Source organism: Natator depressus, chromosome 3, assembly GCF_965152275.1.
Source record: "Natator depressus isolate rNatDep1 chromosome 3, rNatDep2.hap1, whole genome shotgun sequence".
Taxonomy (NCBI): domain Eukaryota; kingdom Metazoa; phylum Chordata; order Testudines; family Cheloniidae; genus Natator; species Natator depressus.
In genome coordinates this window covers 185,993,380-186,007,178 of record NC_134236.1, presented here as the reverse complement: position 1 = coordinate 186,007,178, position 13,799 = coordinate 185,993,380, and the positions used below count along the sequence as shown (strand labels likewise).

Below are 13,799 nucleotides of genomic sequence, written 5' to 3'. Positions count from 1 at the left end.
TTTACAGAGGTGATTTCTTTTTACTTCTATTAAAAGTCTTCTTGTAAGAAAACTGAATGCTTTTTCATTGTTCTAAGATCCAAGGGTTTGGGTCTGTGGTCACCTATGCAAATTGGTGAGGATTTTTACCAAACCTCCCCCAGGAAGTGGGGTGCAAGGGTTGGGAGGATTTTGGGGGGAAAGACGTGTCCAAACTCCGTTTTTTCAGGAACCCAGATAAAGTTTGGTGGTGGCAGTGGAAATCCAAGGGCAAAGGGTAAAATTCATTTGTACCTTGGGGAAGTTTTAACCTAAGCTGGTAAAAGTAAGCTTAGAAGGTTTTCATGCAGGTCCCCACATCTCTACCCTAGAGTTCAGAGTGGGGAAGGAACCTTGACAGACAGAAAGAAAGACAGAAGCAGAGAGAGAGGGGGGTGTATAACATTAATAAACCTTAATATAAATCTCAAGATTAAATTTTTACATGATCTTAAAAGGTATGGTTAAGATATACTGTAGCACTGCAGAGAACACTGTTCTCTTATTCCCAAGACTGATAAGACAGGAATCATTACAGCACTTACAGAACAATTCCCCAGATCTGATGCTCAAATTAAAAGGGTTACTGTTTATTTAAATGACAAAAAAACTGAATTGGTGAGATTTCTGCCACCAGTCATGAGCACAACTATCATACATACAAAATGGAGATGTGAAAACTGATGGCAAACAGGCTTGATGTAGGTCAATCCAGACTTCACTGGCCCTGTGTGGGTGTGCAAAGGTGCACAGAGACAGGTGGAATAAGCTTTCTCCCATCCTTTATGTCCCATAGGAACCAGCCAAAATCCAATCCCTTACATTCCCTGAACACAAGGAAAGTGTAGTGTCGCCACTGCTGTACTCCTGAAGAAAACAAATAGGGCCAGGGGAGAGGTCTGGGCCCTCTTCCATACTAGCCTAACAAATAATAGCCACAGTATGCATGGAGAAAGTGTACTGCACCCATTCAGACATGGGCTATTCCAAAGGCCCAACACAGGAATTATTGCTGGCTGCACCAAAATACCTTGGTCGCATGGCCACATCTCCTTAGAACAGCATTCTATAGGCCTAACTCTGCTTCCACTGAAGTCAATGATGAAACTGATATTGATTTCAATAGGAGCAGAGTTAGGTCGCCAATGAGTGCTTATGAAAATCTCACCAAAATTTGTCCTTGCATGACTATCCAACTTAAACAATAAACTTTGGAATTTGGCCAATGTTGGCTTAAAATAGGTATTTCTCATTAGCTTACAGTAAAGCCAGTCTTAAAAGTTTACACACTTTATTTTGTGTTTCTTGCATAGTGCTGAACTTTTAGCTGAACCCTTTCAGAAAAGGTTACTGGCATTTCAGAAATACAGGCATACAGCCTGAACATAGCGCATTCATACAGTGAACATGTTTCATTGTTGTCTGCTCTTACGTATACTGGTATAAGGATGGAGGACTGTTAAATGCAATTATTTGTAGCGATTCCCACTTTTATGTGCATTGTTGTATCAGCTATTGTATGATTCCCAGTTCAATCTTTAGTTAAACTTTTAGTAATCAGAGTGGTGATATGCCAGTACATACAGACAACTGTTTAAACTAGATTAGGCTGCTTTATAAACCGACATTAGTGCACCTATTAAGATATGGAGTCATTTTTGGAAAGATGATTCACCAGATACTAAAATATTTAAAGTATAAATAAAATATTCCCAGTGTGGTTAACAATATGTAAGGCAGTACTTACAATTCTCTCCAAAGTGTTCAGACACAAATTTTCCAGTAACATGAAGCTAACCAAAAGCTCCAAACTTCATATTACAAACTGTACCTCCAGCATTAACCACACTTGCTCACAAAAATGTTTTTGTTGTTATAACAAATTCAGCATATTCTAGTCATTTAGATACCCATATACTAGAGTCCAGTGGAAAGACTCCCACAGACATCAGTGGGCTTTGGGACAAGTATGTCTCAATCTTGTATCAGTTCAATGAGCACACTTCCACTGCAATCAATAGGAGATCTACAAGTAGACGTTCTGTCAAACTGGATTGATCCTGAAACTCTTACTCATGTGAACCATCCAAATAGTCCCACTGATGTCAACAAAACTATTCGCAAGAGTAAGGGTTACCCACCTAGATTAGACCCCTATTGACAGGAGTACAGTGGTTTCCATTAAAAAGGCTACATTTACCAACAAATTACCACACCATCGTATTTGAGAGACCAAAATGATTATCTGTTCTCTGTATAGGAAAATAATTGTTGCATCTTAAATACCACTGTGTGCTGACTCTTTGATAAAACTTTGACTTTTTAAAGGGGGTTACTTTACCTTAAATAAACCTGCACAAGAACATATGTCATTGCTTTGTTCTTTGGCCATTGCATACTACCCAGCAGACAACAATTAAATCAGTGCAGTATTGCCATTCAACCTTTTCTCCCTGAAGACATAGAGCAATTTCTTCTGTGCTCATTCACATACAAAGAGTATGTTCTGCTATGCACTGTCTTTCCTTAAAAAGCAACACATTTATAACTGTAATTGTTCATAGTTTAAGATGTGTGTCCATTTAACCTACAAGTATTTTTGCTTGAGAGAAATACTGCTACACTTGTTCTGTACATGAGTTCCCATACCTCCAGCAGTATGTACCAGTTAGTGCTAGTCAGCACTTTTACTTTGGCTCATTAATAACCTCAACAAGAAGCAAGAGGCAGCTCTAAAAGCCTCCGATATTTTCCTTTGACACAAAAATCAAAGTCCAGACTAAAACAGATTCAGAAAATTGGAGATTTACAGTAAATTTAGAATAAAAAACAACTCAAACCACTAGCCCTCAAAGCATATTAATTTATATAGAGGTACATATACAATACCTGTACTTATGTCAGAGTTAAAGATTGTCATACCTTATTTCTAGATTCCATAAATGTTCACTATAAAAATTATTTTACCATTGCATTTTGTCCTATAATTTCTGCAGTCTTCTTATCCCCAAATAGTTCTGTGCTCATTAAGCAGAACACTTTAAGAGTGATCACTGTAAAATATTATTAACTGTTACAACATAAGTTGTATTCAGTTAACATCCTTAAGATGAAATATATGTTTTCAGTTACAAACACTGGACCAACTTCTACTCTCTGACCTCGATTCAGCAGAACATGTAAGCACACAAAACTTTTGAGCAGATGAGGGAACCCATTTCAGTGGACTGTATAGAACATTTTCCTATTTTCTACTTTTTAAAACTTTTACAATATTATCATTAGAATTTGAAAATTAATACACAAAAACATATCAAAATGCAATCATACTTTTGGCATAAAGAGGGGGGAAACAGAAATTTAAACTTAAAGCTGACACCTAACATCCTTTACTTACCCAATTGTGCCTACAAATACTGCTCTCAGGTGCAAGCAGCTCCCATTAACTTCAGTGGGAGCCCTAAGCATGCATCTGAGAGAAAACTAGGACTTAAGTATTACAACACATACCATTCCACACGCTGCAGCATATTTACTTAATATCATACAATTAAGATACCCCTATAATAGCCTACTAAAACAGCCTGAACTCCACAGTGGTTGTCAGTTTCAATCAAATGCTTAAGCTATTTTTATACCTTTTGTATTTATTATAACACATATAGTAGGGCAAAATTCTGCCATCATAACTGTGCTACTAACTATACTGAGGTGATGCAAGTATTAATGACAGAAGAATTTTGGACAGCAAGAAAAGTACCTTTATAGGAGCTTCCATTTTACTAGAAATGTCTTGATTGTTTACAAAAGTGCTTTCCAAATACCAAGAGCAATTAGTCCATTTCAAGTCTGCATAATAGGATTTTTTTTTCAAAATAATGTTCAGCAAAAAAAAGGAGCACCTCAAATTCTAAGCATTTTCTATTTTTTCACAATTTATAAATTGGAAATGGATTTGTATCCACAAAAAAACAACTCATTTTGTGTTCAGGCTCTAACTGTCACATAAGAGTGACATGACCATAGTCTGCTATGCTGCTTCAGGCCCATGTTATTTGAAACTGCCAAGTTAGAAGTCTTAGACAAAACTTGTAGTACAAATGTGAAAGATTAACAACATCCAAAGCAAGCAACACAACTGTAATAAGGAACAAACATTTGTGTGTATGTTAGGATTTTTCTCTTTTGTGTTTTTAAAGAAATAATGATGTTCATGTCCCCACTGCAGAAAAATTCCACAAAATGCTAATGCACTATCTTATTAGAGTAATATACATACCAAATTTTTCTCTCTCTCTCTCATACACACACACACAACTTCTAGCCCTACATAGGGCTCAATCTTGCAAAGCACCAACTACCCTCACCTCCCGCTGAAGTCAGTAAGAACTGAGAGACCATGGCACCTCACAGGATAGTTTGGCATCAGGCAGAGCTACACCCCTTCAGCCCAGTCCAAAGCCCGCTGCAGTCAATGGGTATCTTTCCATTGACTTCAAAGAGGTTTGGATCAGGCCTCTGATGAATAAGATAATATTCTGATTACATATTTAACACATACTATAAATTGAAACAATTTTAAATCTTTCTATTCATCATACGCTAACATGAACATTTCATTCCTGTTGGTCAAACAAATGACAGCCACAAATAATATCGCAATGAAATTGCCAGTACATCAGGGGTCGGCAACCTGTCAGAAGTGGTGTGCCGAGTCTTCATTTATTCACTCTAATTCAAGGTTTCGCGTGCCAGTAATACATTTTAACATTTTTTAGAAGGTCTCTTTCTATAAGTCTATAATATATAACTAAACTACTGTTGTATGTAAAGTAAATAAGGTTTTTAAAATGTTTAAGAAGCTTCATTTAAAATTAAATCAAAATGCAGAGCCTCCCGGACCGGTGGCCAGGACCCAGGAAGCGTGAGTGCCACTGAAAATCAGCTCACGTGCTGCCTTTGGCACACGTGCCATAGGTTGCCTACCCCTGCAGTACATCATAAAATGAACACTATACATTGATATTTGATCAAACACATGCTGTCTTGTAGTAGTTGAATATATACTGAGGTGGAAATATATCTAGATTTTTATCTAACCCACACAGGATCCCAAGTACCTATAACAAGTTTGATTTTTTTTAAATGCAATGGTTATAGCATTATTTTTATTCTATTACACTATGTTTTGGGCCATGTTTTCACAAGGGCCCTCTACATTCATGCTTGTAAATTGCATCATCTTTGCACATGTAAAACCTGAGTTTGCACTCAAACTCTGGGTAATCTAATTCACAATTCTCTACTCTGCACTCAAATCATAGAATATCAGGGTCGGAAGGGACCTCAGGAGGTCATCTAGTCCAACCTCCTGCTCAAAGCAGGACCAATCCCCAATTTTTGTCCTAGATCCCTAAATGGCCCCCTCAAGGATTGAACTCACAACCCCGGATTTTGCAGGCCAATGTGCAAACCACTGAGCTATCCCTCCCCCACATTTTTTCTGGTGGAGGAGGGGAGAACATGGGGAGAAAAATGTGCAGGCTTTTTGCACATGTACCAGTATGCGTAGAATAGTGGAAAAACAGATTTACAGGCCACTTATGAAAATGCAGTTCTTTATTACCAATGTCTATCTTGCAAATTGTTTAGAGTAATTGACAAAACAGTTACAGTATAGTTCGAAAGCAGAAAAGTTACCTAAATTTTAACTTAGAGGGTTTAATCCTACACTACTGAAATCATTAGGAGGTTTGCCATTGATTTCACTGGGCCCAGAACTCACGCTTAAGTCATATTATACAAAAACAAAGGAAAAGTACAGTGAAGGCCCTTGAGCACCCAAAGGCCTCCACTAACATGATTACATAATGGGCAGGATTAAAGGAGCATTTTGAGTGGCCGTAAAGTCTGATCCAGCTCAATAGCTAACAAAGAGACTCCCAAATTACTGGCTCCTCCCTTCACATCATTATGACTTCAGCCCAAATTGTGGAAAGCTGGAATACTTTACTCAAGAAATGCCAATCACTTCAGGTATAAACCTGCAACTTCTCTAGTTTCATTGGAAATAACATGCCCAAATTTTCAAGGGATCTCATTATTTGTATGTAGAATATTAGTTAGCGGGCCCATTTGCACACACAACCTGCATCTATGTCTGCAAGCATACAAATATATATATGTGTGTGCTAAGAGACGATTTAAGATATCAAAGTGGATAGATTCATGAATAACGTGGTTGCAAATAAGGAGGCCCTTTGAAAATGTATCACTACATTAAGATATTAAGAGGTTCAATGTTTTTGATTCATTTTAAATGAAATAAACGGAACGAAAAAGGAAATATACTTTAATAAAGCATAAAACATTTTTAAAATGTCTATATCTTTAAATCTACATTCTCATTTTTCAAATATTCACTTTAATTAATTGTTTTAAAAATTAATTAGAAATCTCCATATTTTAACTATCCCTCAGGGTTTGGTGGTGTTGTGAATTCACACTTCACTAGGAATAAGCCAGTCAACAGGCCTGAGGAGTAGATCATCTCATAAACGAAACCCTCTTGCAAGTCATGCATTATTTATAAATGGATTGACTTGAGGGAGCAATGTCACAAGCTGATGAGGATTGCAACCCAGGCATGTAATTCATTATGGCCTTGATCCTAAAAGCAGATCCACACAGGAAGACCTTTATGCCAGTGCAGAGTTCCATTTTAGTCAATGGGCTCCGTGCAGGTGCAGGAATCTGGTCTTGCAGAGCTGGAGCCTATAAACCCTATCCTCAGCCTCTTACTCAGGTAAAATTTCCATTGTTGGCAGAGTTGTAGGATGCCCTACTCCAAATCAGAGTAAGAAGAGGTGAGGAACAGGTTTTATAACTGCATAACTAAGACTCAGGTGCTCCCTTATGGAAACCTTATATAGAATGTAAAAGGAACTAAATCAAGCAGATTCTACGGAAATTACTGTCAAAATCTACAGAATTTATAGGTGGGTTTTTCATCCATTCTATAAATATTCTTCAACAGAAGTAGACTATTTTATTGAGTTCTATAGGTTGATTTTAAAAGGTATTGTCTATTAATTTCTATAGGATGCTTCCATAATGTTTCTCTCCTGCCAAAATACCAAGGCCCCAATTCAGGAAAATACTTAAGCATGTGCTTGTCTTCAAGCACATGAGTACTCCCATTGCTAACTTCCTGAATCGGAACACTAAAGAGCAGAAAAAAAAAATACTTAAATTCTCCCTAATCCTGTTCATTTTATTTTCAATTCATTAATAAATATATACCAACTATAGGGTTTGGGACACTGTAGGGGCCTAAGGCCAAGTAACGGCCTTCAGGAAGCTATCTGATTCATCTTTTAACTAGAAGACAGGGTGGCTCAGGAAACTGGCACTGAGATGGAGAAGCTTTCAACTTTAAGTAGGTGGTTCATATCCAGTCAGCATCAGACCTAACCAGAAGTTGTTATTATCTAATAACTGACTTCAGTGTAATTCCACATAGGTATAAGGGTCTGTCTATATAACTATCATTGTAGGATCAGGGCCTAGAATTGTTAATCTGTCACAGACATGACATTTACACACTTAAGTGACGTGATTTCATTATCCCTTACTTATCTATTAAGTCTAACTGCCAATGGATGTCTGAATGGCTACATTATGTCTGCCTCACTTAATAATTAAATAATAATAAAAATAATATCTAGCTCTTATTGGCTTTACCATTACATGTAACTGTTCTTTTCAAAAGTGGCTGGTATAATTTTATATCTACTTCAGTAATCTTTGTAAATGTGCTTCCAGTAAATATATTGACCCACCATTCATTCCATTGTATACACTCCTGTGATGAGGTGACATATCATCTGCTACTTGTCTCCTTAGGGTACCTTCTCTGCTGCCCCCACTGAGATGTTTGAGATGCTCCGGACTCCCTCCATAATGTTGTTTGAGATGCTCAGGGCTTGTCCCCCTCACTTTCTGGAGATGTTCTGTGCTTCCACTCAATGTGTGTTTTTGAAGATGCTCAGGGCTGCCGCTGCTGTGCTTTTGATGCTCTGGGCTACTACTAGGCCTATGTTTTTGAAAATGTTCAGGGCTACTACTTAAAATGTGCTTTGGAAGAGTTTCTGGACTACTACTGGTGTGCTTTTGCTGTTCAGGACTACCTTTGCCAACATTTTTATGATGTTCTGGACTTGGTCCTTTTAGATGCTTCTGGTGATCGGGACTTCCAGAACTCTTAGGTTTTTGGAGATGCTCTGGGCTCAGACTCCTATGTTTTTGATGTTCGGGGCTTCCTTCGCCCCTACTTTTTTGGAGATGTTCAGGACTAGTATTTGGATGGTTTTTATGATGGTCTGGACTGTCCGTACTTCCAGTGCTAGAGGTGCTGCTACCATCACCAACATCTCGTATGTAAGTACTTGTTGCATTTAGCTGGCAGAGGCTGATTTGGCTGTCAATGGAACTCCTGCTGCCTGCTCCACCACTTTTCTCTTCATCAAGCAAAACACATAGTTCTTTCAGTTCCATGTTTTCTTTAACCACTTCTTCTTGTCTCACTTCCAATTCTTTCAGTTTCTGTAAATATAAGGCAACCTCTTTGTGCATAACCCCAGCACTGTACCTGCCCAATCTCTGCCACTCTCGTGATACCTTCTTGCCTTTCTGCCTATCATCGTCCAGAAAACAGCAAAGGTCTCTCAGTTCTTGGTTATCTTCTTGCAACTTCTGATTGATATCCTTTAAAAGAAAGAAAATAATTAGAGAGAAGTGTCTAAAAATTAACATTCATTCTAATGTTAACAGTACATAAGCCAATTAACAGAGCTGTTGTAGACATGTCATCTAACTTCCCCATCCTGCTCTAATCAGCATACATCAATCAATTTTGCACGTACAGTTGGTCTACTATGACTGCATAATATTTCTGTAAAACAAAGACATTAAGCAGCACAAAACTAAACATCACACTGAATGAATCTCAAAGGTTCATAGGTTAATTTCAGATATGGTGTGAAGAGTTCAGTTTTTTAACCAAAACTCATCCATAACCTTTTAATCTCAAACTGGATAGAAAAAAATATATTTTTCATAGCTTCTCTCAAAAGATTTCCACTGTCGTGAAATGTCCTCTTGTCTGTTATTGCTGAATAAAACCAGGAAGTGTAGAGGCACTAATAATTATATATATGATCATACTTTGATGTTATTATATCTATAATCTAATAGATAGATAGATGGATGATTGAAGGTTATATATATAATACTTTTCAGAGCCCAAAAGAGTTTGGGGTTTCATTTGGTTTGGTTCCAATTTTGGACAAAAGAATCTGGTCAGGTTTGATTTAGTCCAGACTGGTTCAGCCATTCTGAAATTAAATCATTTCGTATAAATAACTTTTACTAGAGTCTCAATTCAAAGAAGACTAAGAAGTACATACCTCATGCCCTTCTCTAACTACTGAACATTCATGCTCTAAAGTAAAAACATTCAAGATATTGCTATAGCAGGACATGATGCAAAAGAAAACTTTTTTAGCATTTGTTATGGTTGTTCCTAGTTTTAACAATCTGGCCTGTGATCATATTCATCATTTGCAACTGCGGGTATTCTTTTCCACCTTTTAATGCTTTTGTAACATTCTGTGTATTTGTGACACATATTTATTTTGTAAATGCTCACACTTTAAATACATTTCCTATACTTCCCTTTTCTTCCTCTCTTATGTCTTATTTGAAATACAGAGATGAATTACACATATGATGTTTTAGCATTAGGGAAAATCCTTTTTCTTTTTGTTTCTTAGAAGCAAAGATGGATGTTTATTCAGCAGTGTTTATACAGGCTCAGATTTTCAAAGGAACATGTAGGAGCTAGGTGCCCAAATCCCACTGAAATTCAGTCGAGTGTAGGCACCTAACTCCATTAAACACCTTAGAAAATCACAATCATGTAGCCTTCTGGAACTAAGCTCAAGTTTTTAAAAGAGAAAATGAGGCTTCTGAAATGAATAACATCTACAATTAATACTTAAAACATTACAAAGCAGGCCTATGAATTATTAGAAGAAAATTCATTTTCAAGTCCCAGTTCAAAAATATGAAGAAGAAAAAAAGAGGAAATAAAAGTATCACTTAGGAAGTTCAGAGTTAAAATAGTAACTTATCACTCATTCGCTATCACAGTCCAATGTGGTTTCTTAATTAAATTTACCTAGTATATAAACCGATACTCTCTAGCCACACCCCTGCAATACCAAGGGAGAGAGCAGCAGAGAGAGTGAAAGCCTAAACTCTTGATTTCCTTGCATTGCTGTTGTAATTTAGAACCTTAACTTTACTTTTACTAAGATAATTGTATCATCAGATGGGACCCTGGCACCTCCTGAAGTGCAGACAGATGTCATTTACCGCCAAAGCGGAAACAGGTCTAGCCATGCTTTGCAGAACAGGACATATGAGGAGGGGAATGAAGTCTTCTATCTCTCACTGATTTTCTGTACATAATAGTACATAATATGGGCTAACTGTATGCAACTGCTCTACTTTGTCAGACAAGAACTTCCCCAGATAATATTTCATAAGTCCCTTCCTTTCCCTATGTGTCTCTTCTCATTACCCCCTCATAATCCTGCAGTTTCAACTCAGTTATTGAACTCCCTGAGAACTTCATCCCTCAGAGCAACAGGATGGAAAGTGTTGGTGAGCTATATAAACTATATAAATCCCAACTGGAGTAAATTTTTGTTCCATATAACAGCTTTGGCATGCTACATCATAGCTGTAGCTATCACACAGCCCCAGTTCTCAAAGGCAGGGTGAGCATCCATGAGTGATTATGCCTCTCACCCAGAAAACATTAAAACAATTAGGAATAAATAATTAGAGGCCTGAAGTCAATGGAAATATTCCATTGAGAATGGTTGGATCAGGTCTTAAAACAGAAACAGCATGTCAAAAAGTGGAAACCCTCTGAAGATATGCCCAACTCATAGATTTTATTAAAACATCTTGCTTGAGAAGAGTTTCAACTGCAATTGGCTTTTTAAAAAAAATTAAAGGAGGGAATTAGGAAAATATTAGTGTTTAATCAGAGGACATGCTCTCACTAAAGAAATTAAAGCATAGTATCGGTGAACCCAAAATCAGAGAGGTTTTCAACAATCTGTCCCAGGACTGGAAAGCATAAATACTACGTGCTGCACACTGAAAATGATCAAAGCTTCCCAGAAGCCTGGTGAGAAGCTTTATTGATAAATTAAGAAACAATCTTAAGACAGCAGCAGAGTTTAACACGACAGTCAGACAATCTTAAAAACAACAATCTTTGAATCTATCCAACATGATCGTATATTTTATCCTTTCATGCACTGGAAATGAGAACATTTAAATCTACTGAAATCTACACGTTTTGAGGGCAAGAATTCAAAGAATCAAAGGTACCCATCACCACAAAAAAGTTTTTGATGTACATTGCACCATATACTTGTTCTACACCCTGCACACAGTTTGCCACTTCTGTTTCTGCACATTTTAGGGAAGACATAAAAGTAGAGTTATTTTTTTAAAAGATTTCAATTCCTATTCATTGTGGGCTGAATCCAGCCATCCTTATTCAGGTTTTACTCTGTCCTCACTAAGACAAACTGCTGTCAAGTCCCAGTGAGAATTTACCTAAATAATGACTGAGTAAAAACATTTGAGGAGGTAGGGGAATTGTCCCTGGATGATGCATATGCAGACAGGAAATCCCCCCTCTGACTGAAAGTGCAGATCCCTGAACCCACCGAGGGCCCTCTGCCAGTCCAGGGATGTGGGGGAGAAAGACACATTCATCATTCCCCATCCCCCTAACCTCATGGGGAATCCGTGCTTCTCTTCTCCAAACCTTCCCGCAAAATACCACCAGGAGACTCTTGCCCCAAGCACAGAACAACCCAACAGACCGCGCGGGCAGCGGGCTCAGCCCCGCAGCCAAACCCCTCCAGCAGCGCCCCTGAGGTGGGCTCGGTGCAGGGGGCGCAGGAGGAGCGCCCCGCCCAGTGCCAGGCGGCAGCGGCCCCCTCTCCCGTGCCGGCCGGGGCTGCCCCCGCCCCTCACCTTGAGGCCGCGGATCTCGCCGAGGTGGAGCTGCAGACGGCGGTTCACCTCCCGGATGAGGTTGCTGTGGTCCAGCATCGCGCTCATCTTCTCCGCCTCGGCCCTGCGCAGGCTGCGGATCAGCTCCTCCTTGCTCCACTTCAGCAGCTCCTCGTCGGACACCTTGGACAGGTCCTCGGCTGGAGCCGCTCCGCCGCTATCCGCCGTCTTAGACATGGTGGCAGCCCAAGTCCAAGCTCCCTGACCGCGGCCGCCCCGGCAGCAGATGGGGGGACCCCAAAGCCAGCCCGGGCTCTGCCTGCTCCCCAGCAAGTCAGCCCGGTGCAGCTCCCGGGGCTGGAGGCTGACTGCAGGGACCGGTCCGTACAGAGCCGGGAGCTGGGCTGCGCTGGGGGATTCCCCCAAAGCCAGCCGGGGCTCAGCCCGCTCCCCAGCAAGCCACCCCTTGGCTCTGCTGCCGCTGGGTTCAGGGAATGGGAGCTCCTCAGCCAGGACAGCAGCAGGGACGGCTCTCTCCCAGCAAGTTGGCCACGATGTGCTGCTGCTGTGCTGATACAAGGCGGGGTCCGGACCCGGACCGCAGATCCTGACAGAGCGAGGGAGGTGGGCTGAAGTCTGGGGGGACCCCCACAGCCAGCCTGGGGATCGCACCCTCCTCACCAAGTCAGGTGCAGTTGGCTCTCCTCCTCCTCGCCGCTCCCGAGGCTGTGCTCATCCCCCGAAGCCATCCTCCCTAATTAGGGCTCTGACGGTACCGAGTCCTCCTCCGGCACGCGATGGAGCCATGCGCAAGAACAGGAGTGCAAAGTCCCAAGCTGAAGCACCATAGTGGATGGGACGGGGAGGGCAGGCGGCTGGGGAGCAGGATCCCACGGGAGCGGGGGGAGCGCCCCTTAAAAGCAGACGCAGCTTCTGGTGCCTGGCTTCTCGCCCCCTCTGTCTGCGCAGCAGTAAGAGTGAGGGGTGCAGGTAGAGGGCAGTGCCGCTGCCGCCGCCCCGCTCCGTGGCATGCCTCCTCGGCGCGTACCCGCTGGGCGGCACTGAGGCTGCATCGGACTCGGGGCTGGGAGGGGGAGGCGGCGGAGCTTTGCAGCGCCTGCAGCGGCAGCCGAAGACTCACGCGCCGCTCCTGCCGCTGAGGCTCTCCCGGAACAAGTGAGCTGACCCGGAGCGGCGCGCGGCTTTTCACAGAGGCGCGTGCCATATGCGAGCCCACTGGGAGGGAGCCGCCAGCCGCAGTGGCCGCAGTCCAGCGTGGCTCCCAGGCGCCACCTGCTGCATGCCACTGACTTCGCTGCCTGTACAACTAGCTTCACACAGCGGGCTCCTCGGCCTACTTCTCTTTTCTCTCAGCCCTCTTGAATGCCCTGCCTGTACAATGGCAAGGTAGGGGGACGGAGGGAGGGGCAGCATTCCTTATTTGGGAGCTACTACGAGCCTGGGCACTAGCTATAGTCGGGAGAGATAGAGGAGAAAGTGGTAGAGTCTATGACTGACTAATTCCACTTAACCTTCCTGCCTTATCTCCTCATCCCAACCCTGGGCAGAAGATATCTTCCCCCCAAAGAGGTGGGAAGGAGTCATTGGTGTTCAAGGAATGATCGATAGTTCCAACCCAGAAGGGACCATTGTGATCATCTGCTCTAGAACAGGGA

General features: G+C 41.3%; 1 protein-coding gene across 7 annotated transcripts in view; it reads right to left on the bottom strand.

Moving 5' to 3' along the window:
- CCDC85A (coiled-coil domain containing 85A) overlaps positions 1-13,338 on the bottom strand; it is a 195,934-nt gene extending 182,596 nt beyond the window's left edge. For 2 of the 7 annotated variants that reach the window (XM_074949489.1, XM_074949490.1), the window contains exons 1-2: positions 12,145-13,336; positions 7,860-8,784 (exon numbers count right to left, since the gene is read on the bottom strand). In XM_074949489.1, the coding sequence (XP_074805590.1) occupies positions 7,860-8,784; positions 12,145-12,360 (1,141 nt within the window). In that variant the 5' untranslated portion in view covers positions 12,361-13,336. Of the gene's footprint in view, positions 1-7,859; positions 8,785-12,144 lie in introns of all 7 variants that reach the window. The other 5 variants (XM_074949492.1, XM_074949494.1, XR_012638928.1 and 2 more) reach the window with 4 other exon arrangements.
- Between the last annotated feature and the right edge of the window lie 461 nt (positions 13,339-13,799).